Genomic DNA, 20,709 nt, shown 5'->3' with positions numbered 1-20,709 from the left:
AAGCAGGCATACAAGATCACCTTCTGTAAGAGCCTGAGCATCCAAAAAGCACTGCAACAAGGTTTGGTGGTATCCTCTAGCTAGAAGATTAAGCCCTGTAATGTAGTTTTTATATTCACTGCAGAGGAGTTTTTCAGCATGCCACACTGCACCCCATTTCAACAGAAATTGTATTCTGTGCTGAAATAGTCGTCTAGGTACAATTCAAAGAAATGGAATCAAAAAAACCCAGCTCTTAAAGAACTAAGTGCTGCTGCAATTTTACAATTTTATGATAATCATTTTCACCAGTCACTCGTTCTCTGCTCCTTTGGTTCATTGAAATGACCTTAAAATTAAAACCAAGGCATACTATAAAATGTTCTTTTCTCCAATGGTCAGAATATTCATTCTAAAAGATACAGAAAGTTAGTCAGCATCACATGACACGACTCATTTTTCCTCTCAAGTTATTGCTGATAACTGCACTGCCCCAAACAGCGAAGGGTGCAGAACGCTATTTTATACAAAGTGATTATTTAATTGTCATATCACTTTAAAATATCATTTGTTAACTAATGGTAACTGAAAAATTGATTTTTTTCATAGCTTCTTAAAATATAATCAAGAACAGCCACCTTTCTCTTAATACTTGAATGTCTACAATCAACTCAAGAACTTCTTCCGAGCTCTTTTTCTTTTGTTTTGCCATCTGATAGATACACTTGGACATCTAGAGGCATAATCATTTGACCACATCAGAAAGTCCACAGTAAAAAGTTTCTGTATAATTATAGTCATGCTGGAAGATATGAAACAAAACAATGTCAATACTCATGTTACTTTATTTACAGTTCATCTCCAGAGCCCTTTCAAACCAACACATTGCTTTCTTGCAGGATTATAATATCATGTATTAGGCAGCAGCTGATAACATATGGACTGATAGCAAACTTTTGCTTAATAGAAATGCCAAAAGGAATAAAGAAAAAAATGATGGGCAAGTTGGTGGAAAAAGCTGAACGGCGAGTCAATTTTTTAATTAAAAAAAAATTCCATACCAAAGAATGTTAATGAGCCGAAAGTCCACGGAGACTACTTTTACACATTCTGCACTATTTTGATGCCCCTGCTAAAGAAAACTGAACTGTTCTCACTCAGACCTGGCTGAAGACACATTCTTTTTTCAATGTCATAACAAAACTTGAAATCTGAAAGTATCTTATTCATCGGGTTACTTTACTCACTTTTAGCCACACAGAGTTATCAAACTAGGATTAGAGAAGACAAAAGGATCACAAGTCACAAAGTAAAAAATTTCAACAATACCTTTAACTTCTTCATAAATGCTATCATCTATTGGTTCACTGCTCACTTGTCCAACATCATCATACTCTTCTTCCTCCTCAGGAATAGTATTAGATTCCATATCTATGTAACAGCAGTTTAAAAAGTTAACATTTACTAGAAAAAAAAGCCTAAGCAGAAATTTACACAAAATGAAAACAATTCTTCTGTGACCTGGTGCTTACAGTATATTCTGCTTATTTTCTTATAATGTTCATAAAGGAGAGCTTTCAAGCTAAATAGTATTCTTTAAGAAAAGCAAGAATCTTGCAGAAGGAGAAAAGTCATATAAAAGCTACAACACGACTGAAAACTGGGACTTGCTATTCAAAACTTGGACAAGTGGGCATACTACACATAAAAACACAACACATATGTTAATGGACAGAACTACCATCACTAAGCAGTATTGGCAATAAAGGCTACTGCTCTACTGGCTGTCTTACCTTGAATTACAAATTTGACTTGCTGTACCCATTCCTCAGCTTCTTTGGGAGTGGCAGCTGTAAACTATTAAACGTTTATTAATAACTACTAATAGTAATGACAAAAACACAACTACAATTTCATTAGCAATAAAAAAGAGAGACTGTAGCATTCTCATCACTTCCTCAAGAAACCATTAGTAATTCTTTTCATGTCTTCTGGTACTTTTCTTGCAAGGATGCTTCTTATAATGTACAGCTAATTTTGACAAATTTACGTAATTGAAGGAGAGGATGATGGATTTGAAACTCTGATCAGCAGCTGGCAGCTGTGCAGAAAAAAGCTGCTTCTCTTCATCAATGTCAAAGCCAGAACTGATGAACAAAATTTGCCCTTGACAATTAGAAGACACCCATGAATTTCTTTAGACTGCTGGGTACAGTTTTCTTAAAAATGTTCTTGTCAGACTCCAACACACTACCTGACAGCTTAATTAACTGGCTTTCAACTGCAATCTCAGATATTTAAAACTTATTAAACTTACATTCCATATTGATGTCTAGCTGATAGATCTCTGAATTGCACAGCTGATATGTGCCTTTACGTAGATTTTCCTTGCAAAGCCATGACCAATACAATATGTATTTAACACTGATACATATTTTAACTTTTTTTTACTGTTTAATTCATCCAAGAAATCGCACAGACATACTATACAATAGATATTAAAATGCTAACATTGAAATGACCAACAGATAAAGATCATAGATTTCCTTGCTCTTGTCCAAAAAGATAATATTTGAAGACATACATACATATTTTAAATCAGATTTTTTTCCTAATATATGAATATACAATACAAGCAAGCAAGGGCTTCCTCTTTTCATTAAGATGTCAGTGAAAGTTGTTTTACTGAAATGTTAATTCAGTAACTGGAATTGTAACGGCTTTATCAATTTAATTTCAAGTCAACATAAAGAAGTCCAACCTGATAAATGCGCTTATCAGGAGCGGAGATTTCAAAACAGCAATCTTTCTTTGCATCCTTCCGAAGGCTATTATTCATTCTGATGGTGTAGCCCTCTAAGGCAAATTCACCTTTCTGCTGTTTGTCTGTTGGAGATAAAAAACAAAGTTAGAGTTTCATTTACAACAGTGAACGTAAGTGGCTCAGCAGGTTATCATTTATTCAGATTTTGTTTTCTATTCCATGAATTTTACAAAGAACAGGGAGGGTTTTAGCAAAATGATTAAGCGATGCTTCTGGAGATAAAGCTTTATTTTAAAGGAAGATGTAGACAAAAGTACATTTTTCTGTACTAAGGAATTCCACAGGGGGATGTTTGCAGATGGTGGTCTTATTTAGTAAGAAGTGCATGTTATGACACTTGTATCTAGGGAAAGCCAAGAACTGGAACTTGCAAGACACGTTTCCTATAAATCAGTGTCTCTTTCAGGTTCAGCAAACCAATGGGAAAACCTGTCTAGCTCAGAACTTGCTGAGCTCCCTCCTAAACTAACCACTTCACTCAAAAAATAAACTTCAAACTCCTTTTTAAGCAATTGGAAAAGCTTCTTTTCACATTCTCCCACCCACTCCCAGATGTGCCTCCTTTCCACATGGCAGAAATACAGAATGAATTTTGTTATAAATTCAGGTGTGTGTTCCAAAAGCATTTCTCTCAACACAGCAAATGTTTAATTAGCTAATAAAAGTACTGAGCCCTACCACAGTTTATTATGTAGAGCCATGTGGTTGTTTTAAAGACAATTTTACTTTTCAAAGGGTCTGGTTTATAAAAGTATCACTTACAACAGGCCTGAGTTTAAATATACTGCATGTTGGGCAAGTGGCACCAGTGCGCTCCTTCTGAGCTCTTCAGACCAAACCCTACACGTGATTTTATGTGCTCTGGCATGTTTTGGTGAATATTAAAAACAAAGCAAACCAGTAAAAGTAATTCAGTCTTGCAATTTCTGTAGACCACAGTGCAGCATTCAAGTGAAGATAAGCATCATCAGTCACATTTTGCTCAAGCAAACAAAGAACAAAGTGCAGTTGCAAATGAAAGAAAATGCCATTAAGTGTGGGCGTTTTCCACAGTACAGAAAAGCATTAATTAACAATAAGCATCAGGCACAACAGCAAAACTACTTTAAGTATTGCTGAACAGAACTTAGGTGCAAATCAAGCATCCATTGCTTATGTTTGTCATGAAAAGGAGAAAACTTCTACAGTAGATAAAACGGGAAAAACTACAATTTTCAACATAATTTTGTCACCTTTCTGGAAATCTAATAGGAAAGCAAATCTTTTTTCCACTCCTGAGAGGGCAAAAATTGGCTAACACAGCAACATGAACATCAGTGGACATAAGGGCAGTCACCATAAAAATAATCTTGCTAGTAATCTTACATGCACATAGACACAAATTCTTTGTCCTTCCACATTTTTATGAACTCTCACCCAGGGCAAGTAAATACTAAATAACACAACTATATGAGAAAATCCAGGGCACTGTTCTATTTTCTCTTCTAGTTCCTTCCCCTAAAGTAAGTTTTATTTTGTCTTAAGTACGTTAAGTACTAATGATACAGGACTAATATTTTATATTTGCTCAATCCTCCACCCCTATATCAAACAGCACACAGATGTAAAATTCATGGAATCGCACCACCGCAGATATTAGAAACAATAACTTGCAGTAGGTTAACTAGGTCCCCTTTTAATGAAATTCGTTTCTGCCTAGAAATTTTATTGTTCCCTCACTTGTGACCTCAGGGAGAACATGAAGTGAAACATATTGTTTCTCACTCTCCCATGCTTGAGGTTTATCAAAACCCAAGAAGATAGGAGCACACAGACAGAATAAACAAACACCAGGTTCAAAAGGTAAAAACATTTTGTCAAGGTAAAAATGAGGCAAGTATTCAAATTTAGTGTCTTAGATTATTTCTGAGACTGCTTCTCTGTGATATGGATGATCCCTTTTATGGTAATACAGTTATACAGAGCTAATCTCAGATGATCTCCATACTGGTACTCATTCTTGCAAAGAACATTACAGTTAAAACACAAAGATGCTGTACTTTGCACTGGAAGAGGAACGTGGTGCATGGTGTCCATATGGTATTTGATTGGTTTACTGTTTATACTGTCTGTCATTTCTCTGAACACACCATTCCAGTGCTAATGAAAATTACCTGTATGCACCACCAAAAAAATATATATCCTTTGCTGTTAAATTCTTTCACTGGCCTTTATAGCAACAGGCTAGTCACAGCATTGCTACTTTCGCTTCTAATTGCCTGTGCAGTAAAGTACCCCTGATCAAAGTCCAGTGTAGCATTACGCATATGCTTAAAATGTTGGCCATGAGGAAATTTTAAGACAATGAGACACTTCACAGCCCTGACCCAGAACCCATTAAAGTTGAGAGAAAGACTCTCAGTATGCATTCACACTCCCTGTGGCAGCAAGCCAGAGATAAGACCTAGTATGTCCTGAGAAATGGCTCCACAAATACAGAATGGCAGGACACAGGTCAGTTATAGCTCAGCTGCATGCTCTGATGGTGACAAGCAATGGAGGTCTACAAATCCCAGTTGCTCTTGCAGAATACACCTTTACAGGTAGGACTGGAGACCAACCCCATCACCTGATCACCACAGAGCAAACCATGACCATGGTAACTGTTTGGCCAGGCACAGTAGTCAGGTGCAGGCTTGAAGGCAGGGCCACCTTGTGATCATCAGACTCAACAATCATCTCGACTTCATTTATCAGCAAAGGCTTGCAGCTAAACAGGTGTGCAGACAGACTTGGGCTTTCAGTTTAAAGCTGCTGTGTGAAGTTAGTGCCACAGCGACTTCTGTGAACTTTTACGTTCAGAGTTATATTTATATTAAAAGTATTTTCTGAAGACTGTGCTTTAGGGAGAGTTAAAAACAGGTTTTGATGTTTAAAAACTTTGAAGACTTAAAGATTTTACTTGGAGACTTAAAATTAGATATAGTTGTTTTTTTATGGTGGAAGCCTTAAAAGTAGCTTCAAGGAAGCACATTTACATTACTGATATTTCACTTTCATTTTGAACCCCCTAATCAGAACCGGAGTTTTGCCTAGGCAGGAATACAACAGCATATTTAGGACAAACTAGGGAGAGACATGTGGATGGAACACACTTCTCTGAAGAACAATAACATTCCTGCTGCCTCTTAATTTCTCAAGATAGGGCTTTGCAATTCAACAATGGGAAACCCTTAAGTTGTCCCGGAACAACATAGAACAGAACTGCAAAAAGTATAATACTATCAGTCTTGTAAAAACAAAAAGGATCATGAATGTCATCAAGCATAAGCTGTTCCACAATTAAGTCAAATCTCATTTCAGAATAAGCTGTTCTTTGCTCTCATCTCCTCCTCATCTTCCCTTCTCCCCATATCAGGCACACAACAGAAAAATAAATCTGGGTCTGTGTAGATCATTTTGCATCAGGAATTTAGAACTGTAAAAAGCTAGTATAACAAAGTGGAGAGTCAGGCACTAAGTATTAAAAAAAAGTCAAAACTAGTACATAGATATTTGAGAGAAGTAAATTTGGGGGCTATATTTAAAATAGAGAAAATACCAATCTGAATGAAATTAGAGAGCCACTTTAAATATTTTTCTTACATATAACTTCATTCATTCTAAAAATAATGAAATGTTAACAACGGAAACAGGGCCAATATTATATTGGGAAAAAAAGAGTCTCGAGGGAAGCAGAGAAAAAGGATTTTGAATTAACCTTGCATAACTGAGTCCATGGGAACTTTTAAAACAAAGAAGGGTAAACCTTCAATGGGGTCTTGAAATGATTGGGCTGTAAATTTGAGGCCTAAGGCAATATGCCCATATTATTATCACATGTAAAAAGAATTAGAGCATTCTGAAGAACAGAGAGGAGTCAGATAGTAGAAAGGAAAGAAGTTACAGCGAAAGGCATAAAGAACAAAGGCAAACAGAAAGATTTCAGAGAGTGATAAAGTATTTATAGATACTATTAGAATCTATAATTTAACTCTCTTCATCTTGAAATTAGGAGCCTGTAAGATCTTACGGTTTACATGGCTTCATGCTAAATGTAGTTTCACATACTTTTCTATATGCAGGATGTCTGCTTTCTAAAAATAGTAAGTGTCAGTATCTCCAAAATGGTAATTCCATTCCCCAGCTTTTGGAACAGTTCTTTCCAAATGCATGGGTAGGAGTTCATCCCTTTTAGATAGCAGATCTGAAATGCAATTGACTTTTTTTTTTTCTTTCCTTTAATCTAGCTCTCTGAGAAATTTAAATTTAAAAAATGAAGAAATGGAGACAATGATTGAAACACACTATTTGGGGCACTAGTTTGTTTATATTCGGTTTGCTTATACTCAATAGTTATTTTTCACATCAAGCACTATTAATGGCAAGTGTGCCTCTTGAGGTCTGAATTTAACATTCTCATAGCAGAAGATTCAGTACTCATTAGATAGATGTCTTTGATTGCCATCACCTTGCTACAACAAAGTCCTATTGAACATTCACAATTCCTGCAGATTTCAGTTATGGATTCTGTCACAAGTAAAGTCTAAATTAAACAAGGATTTTTGCCTTTCCTATATGGTTGTTCAGAGAGGGAGGACTAAGAGAAGGAGGTCTATAACTAAAAGCAAAATGATACTTCAGCAGCTTTCCATTGGGTTTGTATATCTTTCCTTACTCCTAGAAGGAGCAATATGGAAGCTTAGCATGTGACAGAAATTCCAGTAGCCTGGTTAGGCAAGTCACTAGGACAGATTTGCAAATGCAACTCTAACTAGCCTTCGCTCTCCCTTAATATTGTTCAGTCACTAAGTTCCTCAAAAAAACAAAATACAAAATGAAACAAAAACCCTCTTTTGCACAAATAGAAGTAGTCCATCCATTGGCCTGGCCATCACTATCTTACAAGTCAGAGAAATCCTAAATTTTCATGTCCATGTTAAAAAAAAAAAAAAAAAAAAAAAAAAAAAAAAAACTCAGACTTTTCTAAAAGCCTCTGAATTATCCCCCTCTTCAACATTACTGGCAGGCAGGCAGATACCATTTTCAAGTTATAAAAATGAAAATAAATTTTTAGTGCCCATTAACAGAGGAAAAAATTACCATGATGTTATCAATTACTGTCTTGCTAAACATTTAGCTGATCTCTCCAGTTTGCTGTGACAGAAGGGCATATAACATTGTGGCCTAGTGAGGAAGAAGTAATGAAGCCATTAATTCATTCATTTATAAAGCAACAAATTAACTTTCCTTCTTCACATGCACTTTGAGGTCTGAAAGGTTAGCCATACCACCTAGGTGTCTAAGTACACAGGAACTCCCAAAGATCATATAGAAAAATGACATGCAAACAGGGTACCCAACTCAGGATGCAACTGCATGGAAGCAAAGAAAAGAGAAAGACTATAAAAGGTTTATGGAAGGAAAGACTATGATAAGGAGGACCAGATAAGCTTCTGGAAATCCAAGCCAGCTCTGACATTTGAACACGCTTCTCAGCAATGTTGTGGGTCACATGCTGGCAACAGATATTGCAGCACAAGCGCAAATATACATGTGCTTCCTGCAATACCTATTTCTGACATGTAATTAGGTTAAACCTTCAAGCCTTGTTTCTCCATCTCCTCCACATACCATTGATCAGGGAAAAAAAAATGTAGATTATTTGCTCAGACCTGTCTATATTGCAGGGATAAGTAACATGTTTCACTATCCAATGCTGCACCAAACATATGAGAAAATAGAGGAGGAAACAGGGAAACAAGACATTCATTAGCCTGCAGGCATCACAACTGCTAAAAGGATGCTTGTAATCTCTTAGGTGAACACACACACATACACAAACACACAGTCATTTACTGTACTTTCACAGGCTTTAGCTTGTACTATATTCTCCTAGTCTAGGCCTCACATTTTCATCATTCAGCTCTGAATAAATCATTCTGAAACTTTTCCTTACATGCAGTTGTGAGCTTCATACATTTCCATACTTCTTGCTTTCCCAACGTATAATGGAAAAAGTTAGAAGCATTGAAAGTGTTTTGGAAACAACAAATCTACACAACCTGATAAAAAGGCATCCTATAGCCTCACACTTAGCATTCAATTATATTTACACTGATATTTAAGAATGAAAATCAAACCTTAGCCAACAAAATACTCACTGCACCAGACATAAAATATCCTTCACGGATTATTTGCCTACGTGTCTGGTTTTAAAACCATTCATAATGCAAAACAAGCCAAGAAGGACCTAGAAACCCCTGCTGCCTCTCTGCATCATGTCCCACAACACACAGGCACTAGCACTCCATTACCCATTAAAAGTGACGCAGGCAGCAGGACTGAGCACGTATGGAATCCCTGTCTCTCTTCAAACCAGGTTCATATCGAGGAGGGGGAGTTTCCCTATTGTGTGAATCAGCCCTGGAACTTGTCAGAAACTAGGGCCCAGCTGATACAAAACATCTGCAGTCACTGCACAGGCTAGGGCAGACCAGCATCACTTAGACAGATGCCATCCCAGTGATTCAGGAGGTGGCAGCAATTTGCATGAAGCCACCCAAATGCACACTTCATCGCTGTTCTAGAGCAGGTAAGAATACACGTGGTCCAAGTTATCTGGTACAGCATCAAGGGTGACGGCAAAAGAAGAAGGGCCCCAATACAACAGCATACTATGGCAGGTACCACTGCCGGCTGTAATAGTGGGAAGGAAAACAGTTTCAGGTTCCTCCAGTGACTAAATGCCAGATTTCCTCAGGACTATCTCATCGCACACCTCATCCATCCCGACAATCTGCAGCTAAACAGCATGATAAACCGCAGCACATACATTCACAACCATCAAGACGAAAGCTCAGTTTCAACAGCAAACTAGCTTGCCATGGAACTACAGCAACCACTGGTATCCAGTTTCTGCACAATGGTGGCAATTCGCTTCTGCACTGGAACAGGCACCTTTATGTACCATGGCATCAGAGGGCTGAAGAAAGTACCTCTGACCAGCCTAGAAAAAAGCTTTCTTCTTCAAAGGCAAGTTCTGGAGTGACTGTTGCTCATCCCAGGTCTGCAAGACAAAACGATTCCACCATGCTGGACTAGTTTTTCTGCACCAACAGCAGCAGTCACATGGAGGTAGGGCAGAAGTTCATGCATCTGATTTGTTTGCTTCTTCCATCAGCTACTGTTTGGAGTCCGGCCACGCCTACGCATTTCCCATGGACTATGTGCCTTCATGGACTATACACCTCTCCCACATCATTACGTTATGGTTAGGAGGATCTTCCCCAAACAACCTGCAGCCTACAAAAGCTATAAATGCATAAGCCAAAGCATCTGTCTATAGACCCATAAAGGAAAGGGATCCCACAGTGTATCACAGTCACTTCCTAACATGATACCAACCTGCCGAGTGCTAGGGAGCATATATCTTAACTTTCAGCATAGGTATTAGAAGTTACAACACAGCCTTGATAGTCAGGTTGTTGCAAAAGGGAAAAAAAAAAAAAAAAAAAAGGATGGAAAGAGGGCAGGTGGGCAGTTTTCCTGCCTTACTCCAAAGACTATATGCTAGAAAGCATAAATAGTTATTAGCACAGACACAAGAAAAAAAAAAAGCTTTTTCCTTTTTTTCCCAAAACTAGCAAATGAAAAGACAAAGATTTAAAAACACAGAACAATCTTTAAGAACTAGCAATACATTCTGACCAAAAAAACTTGCCATTTTTTACGTACTAGGTAATATGTAACTATATATAAACAAACAGCACAAGACAATTTTCCAGAGAAAGAAATAAATCATCACTGACAAATCAGTGTTATGCCATACCTCCTCAAAATTTTTGAATAAAGATTGTTTATGTTTTTGAAGCTTGATCAATCTGTAAATCCCAAGGAAAGAGCAAAGAAGAAAAGGGAATATTTAGCAGATATACTAACAAAACTCTGGAAACAGAGAATATGATAGGAAACTGTAGCAAGATGAAAACTGGAATTAAAAATAGACCCTTACTTTATTTCTTTTGTTTTTAAAAAGAGGATGTGTTTAAATGAGTCAGCATATTGAGGAATGAAACAAACTGGACCAAATTAAATTAGTCTTTGAATAAAACAACACAAAATAACTACCTGCACTAATCTCAAGTAGTGTCACACAAACATAAGCAGAAGAAAAAAAAGCTTCAATTGAAAGTTTGCCCAGGAATAAGTATTTTTTGAGGGGGAAAAAAAAACCAAAAACCATAATTGCACTTTAAAAGTTTACTCAGATATATTTCTGTATCATTTGTTTTACCCTTAAACATCAAATACACTTGGCACACAATTTAAAGGATGTTTTATTTTACTATCAATTTTAAAAATTCAAAGTATATCCCCAAATTTATGCCATATTCTTTCTAAACTGGCCATTAAAAGTTAGAATTCACCTTCAGAAGCTAGCTTTAGTCTCCATGACTGGCTTTTAGTTAAATATATTACTCCATTTCTAGCTTTTTCAGAACATAAGCTATTTAGAAAGAAACATGGAACTCCACTATGCGGTTTTTAGACTAACATTTTCCTGGACAGAACCATCTTTAAAGAACTCAGAAGGTATAATTGCTAGAGTATGTTTTAAATTTAACATCCTATTTAGATAGAAAGAACATTTTCTGTCCAGTAAATCAATTGAGGACCAGCATACTATCAAACCTAATAACTACCTGTTACTGGTACACAAAGTAGCTTTACAAGTAACTTAATCTTTTTTCCTCAGTTTCCCTGCTTCAGAAAATGAGCATATCACTTACAGATTCTGAAGAATATTTACACTGTTTTAAAATTCAAAGCACTGTTTAAGAACCAAAGATTCTTTTAAAAGTTTCATTTGCTTTCTTAAAATGACCTCAGATTTGCAGTTTCCAACTCCACTAAAGCTTTCATATCCTTCTGTGCATTAAAAGATCACTTTTAGTTTACCATAATTATTACAATTACCTTTGTCGCTTCCATAATAATAGAAGACCGTCTTACTGATAGCACACCAACGCTTCTGCCATTCAAAGCCAAGAAAACTGTGGTCTGCAATTAATATAATTTGTGTTATATCATTTTATGTCATTATTGAACACAAATACCTTACTTCTTTTCAAGGGTGAGGTAAGAGGAAGGAGGAGACAGGAAAGGCACTAAGGAAAGGAAACAAAATCTGGATATAAAGAAGAGAAACGGGTGGCACTGAGAAGGAAATTAGAAATAAAAATTGGTGGTAAGAAAACAAATGGGAATTTAAAATCATAGAGAGAGAGAAGTCATGTGTAACATTAAATATAAGGAAATAATGAACAACTTCCTAAATATTTCCTAGAGTTATTGCAGCATTAAGTGGGTATTAAAGTGACAATATAAGATTTATTGAATCAAGGTAAATATTGACTGAACCAAAGCAGAGATCAATATTTGCCCTCTTGAAGGAAAATAAATCTTGATGCTCACTGAAACATGAAGTCAACATATGGTACTTTTACATACATTCCTAATGTTTTCTTCAAAAATATTTGAAAGTCTCTGAATTATGGCTGACAGTGGACTTTCACAGCATGATTTTTTTTAGTCAATAAAGAAATAGGATTTTCTTTTAATACTACAGGAACAATTATGTGCTGCGTTTCTTCTGCATAATAATGCTTCAACATTTCAGCTTCTATTCCATTTTATTTATCACTCCTCTATGAAGTTATTTGTGTGTATAAGATCAAATAGTGACACAGATTTCACAGATATAAAATACGCACTAGTTTTCGCAAAGATAGTTACTTACCTTTTCTGCGTTTTTCCAGGTATCCAGCCTTCAGAACAAACTGAAGATCCTGAGCTGCAATAGGAGGAAACTGATTTCCTGAAAAAAAAATAAATTCTGTAAAATACTGCTTTTCAAGAAAAATGCTATGGTAGCATTAATAAACTTACAGATTTTTACACTCTCAATATGCAGGAGCTACTGGAAAAAATAATTCTAGTAACTGCTATGCCAAATTATTTTAAGTACAAAACCCCTTTAATTATAAATGTCAGAGCTGTTGCTGCTGTCCTCTCCACTTTAGTTAGGAAAAATACAACTGTGTAGCAGGCCCTACAAGTCTCAGAAGGAAAAACATTTAATTAGACAAGCTACGGCAACTTAAAAAACATTAGTTTGTGCTTTGAACATGGACTGTAAAGCAAGTTGGATAATGAAAGCAGTAAGTTTTCAAATGTGCAAACAAAACCAAGTATCACAATTCAACACAATTAAACCAGGAATGTGGTTTTCAATACCAGCTTTGTACAGAAACATCTTGAAACAACATACAAGGTGAGGACCCTCTATAACACCATCTACAAAAAAAGAAATCAGATGAAGAAATGATAAAAGGTGATGCCTGCTGTTGACAGACATTGCCTAATTTGCAATATGACACAAAAGTACTGCCTATGGGATCTATATCCTGGACAGATAGTGGATAGACCAAAGAAATTGCACAGTAGTCTATGAAATTGTTCATCTACAGATACTAATTTTGGATTTTGTAGAACATGGCTGCATTTGAAAAATGGTGAGTATGTTCCACTGTTTTTCCTTTTTCTCAGCTGCTAATTCATAGCTAGAAGCACGAGACCTACCATTCAACCCTGCCTCAACTTAAAATAGAAATCTAGATGTCAAAAACTGTACCTTCCATCCAGCATTCTTCCCCTCCTAAAACAACAGAACTATGATTTAAATGGAGCTCCTTGTATTAAGAACAGGAGTATGTTAGATATGTCTAATAATTAACATGTATATAAATGTCATACTGTTTACCACAAGCAAAAAAGCAGAACAAAAGCTATTCCTGTGCTGCTGGTTTTAAGTGCATGTGAGCATCACAGTGAAGTTCCTACTACTTATTATCATCAAATATTCATAAGAGTCACTGTAGGTAGGTGGCAAGTTTACAAGGCAGCAATTACTCATCAAAATATATGTAATCTCATTAAGTTCTACTAATATAAACATACAAAAAAGGACTGATATCAGCAGACAAGCCCTGTGCTAAAAAAACACTTTAAACTATGCAGTGTGGTCTAAAGATCAATTGTCTGACCTTGAACCAAGAACACTGTCTCTGGAAGGTGATGCCAACTTCCAGGATTTTTAGGCTGTCCCTTAAAACAGAATTTTTTTAATCAATGTCCACAAATGAGTTGGTTTATGGTGGTCTTATTTAAATACAATTGTGAGAGGAAAAAGACAAGAAAAAGAGATAGGAACGTGCAGAGAATGCTATTTTTTAAACTATGAAAATAGTCAAAATGAGAATGCATTCCTTAATACAACTGGCTCTTTAGACAACAAAAGATTTTGTTGGATACCATAAGGCAGTAGATAGAATTTTATATACATTGACATTTCCACTGAATTTTTTTAATTAATACTATTTTTAAAGATTAGGAGTACACTAGCTATTACTTCAGCTTCTATGGAATTCTTACTACTGTGTTAAAAACACAAGAGTTATTGGCTCCATGTACATGCGTTATAAAATGATGCAGTTGTCCCCCTTTGCTTGATAATATGCAATCACTGCACAGCATTAAATGAGAATTTAACACAAAGACACTCGCTGGCTGGTATGTGATAAGTTTAATAGTTACTTAAAAAGATGATCTAATGATGATACTATGAGTGGGGGAGGTGAAGTGTTTTACAAATATACATAGTGTGCTGCTTTATATTGGTCATTGGGAGGCATCAGTGTGCAACACTTACAGCTTTACCTCATCCAGTAGGACTCATTTTAGAACAGTGCATCCCCACAGATGTGGAAGACATAAAACCTCATTAAACAAACAAACAAACAAAACCATTTCACTCATAAATTTTTTATTTTAAGAATTTCAACCACTATTTGAATCTAATTTTATACATTATTGTTTGTATCAGTTTGGGTTTTGATGAGGAAGCTTGACAAGTGATAATTTAGTAAACAGTCAAATCAAATGGGACATCTAGTCCCAGAAGGACACATACTTTGGGGACTCCTTGATGTTATTCTGCCTGTAGGTAGAAGCTCATCTGAACTGACTACTTCACAGCATCAAAATTCTACTCACAGTTTTGCTACTTCTGCTGAGAGAAGTCAAGATGAATTTGATGATGGCATTTTCTGAAACTACATTTATTTGCATAGGGCACTGAAAGCTTGCAAGGAAAAGAACATCCATGAAAAAAGGCAGTCTTCCACTGTTCTGGTGACACGGCAGGAAGAAGTCCTCCTCCCACCCTCAACCTGCAGAGAAGACAGTTTCTTTTTCTGTTCCTCAAAGCAACTGAGGCAGTAACTCCACGAAACAAGCAGCAGCTGGTCAGCCCCACTGCCACTCACAATCTGTAAGTAGCTGAAGCAAAAAGAGATCATGTGCATATTATTATCCTTCTGTCAGAGAAGCCTGGGAACCAAAAAATATGATGGAATTTTAGTGGAAGGGCAGGAGAAACAGACCCAATTGTAATATCCCAAGACACATACAGCTGTACATGAAAGAAAAAGCATAAATCTGGTTAAATTCCTTCTTTCATTGCCCTGTACCTCCAGAAGGAAGGGGAGGGAGAATAAGTAGTATGAAAAGTATAAAGGAAAGAAAAAGAACCACCTCCTCTCAGATTCTCATTAACTGCAGGTGTTGTGCATATGCGGCAGGAAGAAGGCACAAACAGATATACTCTTGCCCCTGTACTGCAACAAAAACAATGAGGGGAAGAAACAAGAGAGAATGACATCTTCCTTACAGCTACTGCCTAGAGTCAGCACAGAAGACTCCTAAAACTGTGTCACCTTTCTACTTTTCTTCCATTTTTCTTAATTGCTTTACTCTCTTGCCCACATCTCAAACAGGATTGAGCAAACTGTAATCCCTAGATGTGGGAACTCCCAACTGAAAGTTTGGAATTTGCATACCAGGTTGTTTTTTGCAGTTGTTTTCAATCAAAATGTTGCTTCCCCATTCATTTGAAATAAATCAGGCTTGGCACAAATATCCTAAAAAAAAAAAAGTATCACTAAAGCAGCACTTTATTATAGTAAAGCAGCATTTGTTTACATTACACTAGCAGCAGAGATGAGAGACTCATTAATTGACTACTGCACAGGACTTCTGAATTAGACAGCTCCTTCTACAATGAAACTATTTAACACAGAGAAAGACTGCCAAGAAAGAAGACATTGCTATTTTTTTTAATAAAGAACTGCGAAGCAAATTAAACAACTTGCTTCAAATCACATACTCCTTTACAGTTTAGAGCTCTGAATTCCCAAATATTATAGTCTCACGCATGCCCCAGGATGTCTTCAGGACAAGGAAAATTCTTCCCTTCCTTCATGGATGCAGGTGAAATGGCCTGAATTTCAGCTTCCTCTAATTTCACTGGAGATTATCCACTATAAGAAATGAAACGTAGATATGCAAGGAGCTTGCATCCTAGGGAGGCAAGATAGCCTACTGGTATCAACTTTCTTGGGTGTCTCAGTGTTTGTTGCTCAGATACTTATGGTCAAGCTGACTACCAGATCAGAGCAAAATTTCTCTCCCAAAATCAGACCAGCACAGACCACTATATCTTCCTACCTACTTCCTACCCCTGTATGGTCCGTTTCCAGATATGTCTCAAGGATTTAGAAATAAAGATGTGAAAAAGGCCCATAGCCTTCCCTGGTTTCTCCTTTGGTACACTGTAGTTTCCAAAGCCAATTTTAAATACCAAAGAGTAAAGTGGCACTGTGAGTCAAGAAGTGGTCTGTGGCTTGCAGCTGTGTGAGTTTACAGGTGGAGAAAGGTTCAACAGTTGCTCCTGTGTACCCTTCCAGACCTAATTTCTGCTATATCATTGCCCTGACAGTGGTGGGCAAGCACAGAGTTAAGGATACAAAAAAAGCCTCCTTTCCATTCCCGAGTTTCTACCTCACAAATGTCTCAAACCTTATTCTTTTGATGTGAAAATCAGATCAATACTATCCAATATTGGGGGAGATTATTATCTTGCATTCCTAATATACAGTATAAAATGAGGGAGGTCCATCTGCTTAATGTTAAAGGTTTTCCTTCTTTCTTGACCACCCACTCACAGATGAGTCTCCCAGAATAATTTCTCTTCTTATCCTCATGGGAATTACTCCAATGTACTCCAAACTAAAATCTGCAAGTTATGCTCCACACGCATATTCCCAGACTGATGTGTACAAAGGCCATCAAAGACCAGATCAAAATATTTATGAGGCCTAGACCTTCAAGTTTTAGAGAAAAGTAAATTACACATATAATGCACCAGGCTCTTCCTCTTGGTTCTAGGCACTCTTGTGCCAAGTGAGCAGCTGGCAGTTATTATAATGCTATTGCTGCCAGGCTAAAAATTCCTCTGGTGAAAAGAAAATGAAATGCTCTCACTCAAGCATAAAGCCAGCTTTTCCTACCAGTCATGCTTTGACTTCAGAAAAACATGAACATTATTAACATAGGTGTATTAATGTACAGGTTCCACTGTACGAATCCCTCAAATCCAGTGCACCTTGTGACTTCAGAAGGACCTCAGACTACAGCTTATGGCATGGCTACAATTTTTGCAACTTGGTCATCAGACAGTCAAAAGCTTGAATGATGCAATTTTGCACTACTGCAATAGTGAATTTGGCCTGTTACTTAAAAACCGTTTCATCAGCGTCACTTCACATGATAAAGCATTAAATTCAATTACTATGCATGGCATTTTGATTTTTGGAGGACCCAAACGTTAAAATTTCATTCTGTATGCAAAATAAATAAAATAAAACCAGCTTGTATTATTCTGCACTGTATACCAATAAGAATATTTTTTATTTCTTCAGTGTGGGCGGCTAAGGGATACACAAAGCAAGAAATAATTAGAGGTCAATGCATTCTAAAGAGGTGTTTAGCATGCTTATGGGAAGTTAAACAGGCAAAGTGGAGATAAGTGTCATTCAGTAACAGCCAAGTGGTTGATTACAGCTTACTTTCCTAGTAGAGGACTATAGGTTTAACTATTATAATGGTAAAGACTTCTTCCTCAAATAAGAATAACTCACTGTTCTTCAGTCCTTGTAAAAGAAAACTGCCACGATAAAATACATTAATTTGATTCTATGGAGAAAACGGTGATTGCTATTTCTTTACCTTCCTTTAACTAAAAAAAAAAAAAAAAAGAAAAAAATTGCTATTATTGAAAATTATTTTTCCAGCTTCCTTTTTACTGCACTGAAGACCCATTTATACAAAAGGAGAAACTGAAATCCATTCCTGTTTGAATTATTGTTATTAAAAACTTTGACATCAGCTAGAAAACAGAGAGGAAAAATGCTGGCAATATGAAAGTGTATCTTGTAATCTAGTGTGAAACTGGATTTTTCTCTAAAAACAAAGAGTTGCTACTCTTAAGTATTGAAATAATATCCTTTAAAATGCAGAAAATGAGGGGGGGTCCTCAAGCTTAGGGCTTTTATAATATCTCTCAGGCTGCAATTCTAAATTGGCAAAGATTTTCTGAAAATATTTGTGTTAAAGTTGAGTAAAGGAGTAATGTTCCTAGCAACACAAAAAGTATTTTCATCTTCTTTTCTTCCCTCCCACCACACTTCTCACACACTTCTCCCAAAATTCTTCATATCTCTCCATTTCATTTTGATCTGGAAATACAGCATTTACCCATTTTAAATAGCTGCTACAGAGGGATTCAATTATCTTTGAATCTGTACATAGCAATACACTGGGGTCACATCTGTTGCACAAGCACTGTGAATCTAGGCTAAAGAGGAGGTGTTTTACTTTCATATGCGTACCTTCTCCATACTTCTTTTTTTTTAATTAAAGAGAAGACTAATGTATACTGAGTTTTTAAAAATCCCATTTCCTGGAGTCTTCTGATTAAGGAAAAGTTATCAGTAGGAAGATCACATAAAATCTCATTAGCTTCATTAACTGTCTTGAACACTTTCACAAAGACTACTTCAGTACTTTGCAAATGTAGTAGCCTAATAGCTCTGAATTAGTTTAACATGCAAGATTCAAGAGATAAATGTTAAAGAAAATGCATTTCATTCAGGGGAATAAATATAATGAAAATGTTTAGCTTTTGAAACATTAATTCAAGAAAAGTTAGCATTTTGGTCTTCAAAGTGCTTGTTCCAAAGACTGCCTAGTCTATGAAGTTTTGCTCTGGAGCCATCCCCAGCATTCACCATTGTGTTCTCCAACAGTTTACAGTAATTTTTGCAGAATAACTTGCCTTGATATATTCCTCTAAGAAGAGCCAGCAGTGTACTTTATTAAAGAATACTTAAAGCAGTGTCATCTGTTTCTAGTTTTAATTCTTTCTAATTTGGGATATATTGGTTACAAACACTAATACCACACCCTCAGAGGACTAAATGCTGAGTATTTCTTCTTGACTCCTCCCTTGGAAGGATAGTGGTATGAGCATTTCTCCTCCCTTCCTTCCTGTAAGCTCAAGAGAAGGCAGTGGGCCAGGCAGCCTAAAAACCACTGCAACATACTCTTTACAGAAATATTTAGTTCTTTTAAGCAGTTAGCATGCTTGAGATCTGTCTCTTTGTCATTTTCATTTAGCTCCTAATTAAATAACTGTGTATTTAGATATTGTAAATTTTAAAAAATCTTAGATGGCTTCTCAATCCTCATCTGTTTTCTGAGCAGTTTCTTTAGTAGTTGTAACATATTTCATTTCATATAATCATAGAATGTTTTGGGTTGGAAGGGACCTTAAAGATCATCTAGTTCCAACCTCCCCTGCCATGGGCAGGGACACCTTCCACTAGCCCAGGTTGCTCAAAGCCCCATCCAACCTGGCCTTGAACACTTCCAGGCATGGGGCATCCACAACTCTGGGCAACCTGTTCCAGTGCCTCACCACCCTTAGAGTGAAGAATTTCTTCCTTATATCTAATCTAAATCTACCCTCTTTCAGTTTAAAACCGTTACCCCTTATCCTACCACTACACTCCCTGACAGAGTCCCTCTCCAGCTTTCTTGTACGCCCCCTTTAAGTACTAGAAGGCTGCTATAAGGTCTCCCCGGAGCCTTCTCTTCTCCAGGCTGAACAACCCCAACTCTCTCAGCCTGTCTCCATAAGAGAGGTGCTCCAGCCTTCTGATCATCTTCGTGGCCCTCCTCTGGACCCACTCCAACAGGTCCATGTCCTTATGTTGGGGGCCCCAGAGCTGAACGCAGTACTCCTGGTAGGGTCTCATGAGAGTGGAGTAGAGGGGGAGAATCACCTCCCTTGACCTGCTGGTCATGCTTCTTTTGATGCAGACCAGAATGCGATTGGCTTTCTGGGCTGCAAACGCACATTGCTGGGTCATGTTGAGCTTCTCGTCAACTGATGCCCCCAAGTCCCTCTCCACAGGGCTGCTCTCAATCCACTCATCACCCAGCCTGTATTTGTGCTTGGGACTGCCCCGACCCTCACACTCGGCCTTGTTGAGCGTCATGAGGTTCACACGGGCCCACCTCTCAAGCCTGTCAAGGTCCCTCTGGATGCAATCCCTTCCCTCCAGCACGTCAACTGCATCACAAAGCTTGGTGTCATTGGCAAACTTGCTGAGGGTGCACTCAATTCCACTGTCCATGCCACTGACAAAGATGTTTAACAGCGCCGGTCCCAGTACCGACTCCCGAGAAAGCCACTCTTCACTGGTCTCCACTTGAACATCGAGCCATTTTCCACAACTCTGAGTGCAGCCATCCAGCCAATTCCTTATCTACTGAGTGGTCCATCCGTCAAATCCATGTCTCTAAGAGACAAGGATGTTGTGCGGGACAAGTGTCAAATGCTTTGGCACAAGCCCAGGTAGTCT

The 20,709-nt window shown here is 37.3% G+C and overlaps 1 protein-coding gene across 3 annotated transcripts in view; it reads right to left on the bottom strand.

The window, feature by feature from the left end:
• SKAP2 (src kinase associated phosphoprotein 2) overlaps positions 1–20,709 on the bottom strand; it is a 123,015-nt gene that overhangs the window by 38,346 nt on the left and 63,960 nt on the right. For all 3 annotated transcript variants that reach the window (XM_069772861.1, XM_069772877.1, XM_069772871.1), the window contains 5 exons: positions 12,624–12,701; positions 11,801–11,884; positions 2,741–2,865; positions 1,773–1,836; positions 1,309–1,410 (listed from right to left, as the gene is read on the bottom strand). In XM_069772861.1, coding sequence (XP_069628962.1) covers positions 1,309–1,410; positions 1,773–1,836; positions 2,741–2,865; positions 11,801–11,884; positions 12,624–12,701 — 453 coding nt within the window. The remainder of the gene's footprint in view (positions 1–1,308; positions 1,411–1,772; positions 1,837–2,740; positions 2,866–11,800; positions 11,885–12,623; positions 12,702–20,709) is intronic.

This window comes from Haliaeetus albicilla, chromosome 2 (assembly GCF_947461875.1).
Source record: "Haliaeetus albicilla chromosome 2, bHalAlb1.1, whole genome shotgun sequence".
In the NCBI taxonomy this organism is placed as follows: domain Eukaryota; kingdom Metazoa; phylum Chordata; class Aves; order Accipitriformes; family Accipitridae; genus Haliaeetus; species Haliaeetus albicilla.
Note: the sequence above shows the minus strand (reverse complement) of the source record. Positions and strands in the feature narration are given on the sequence as shown.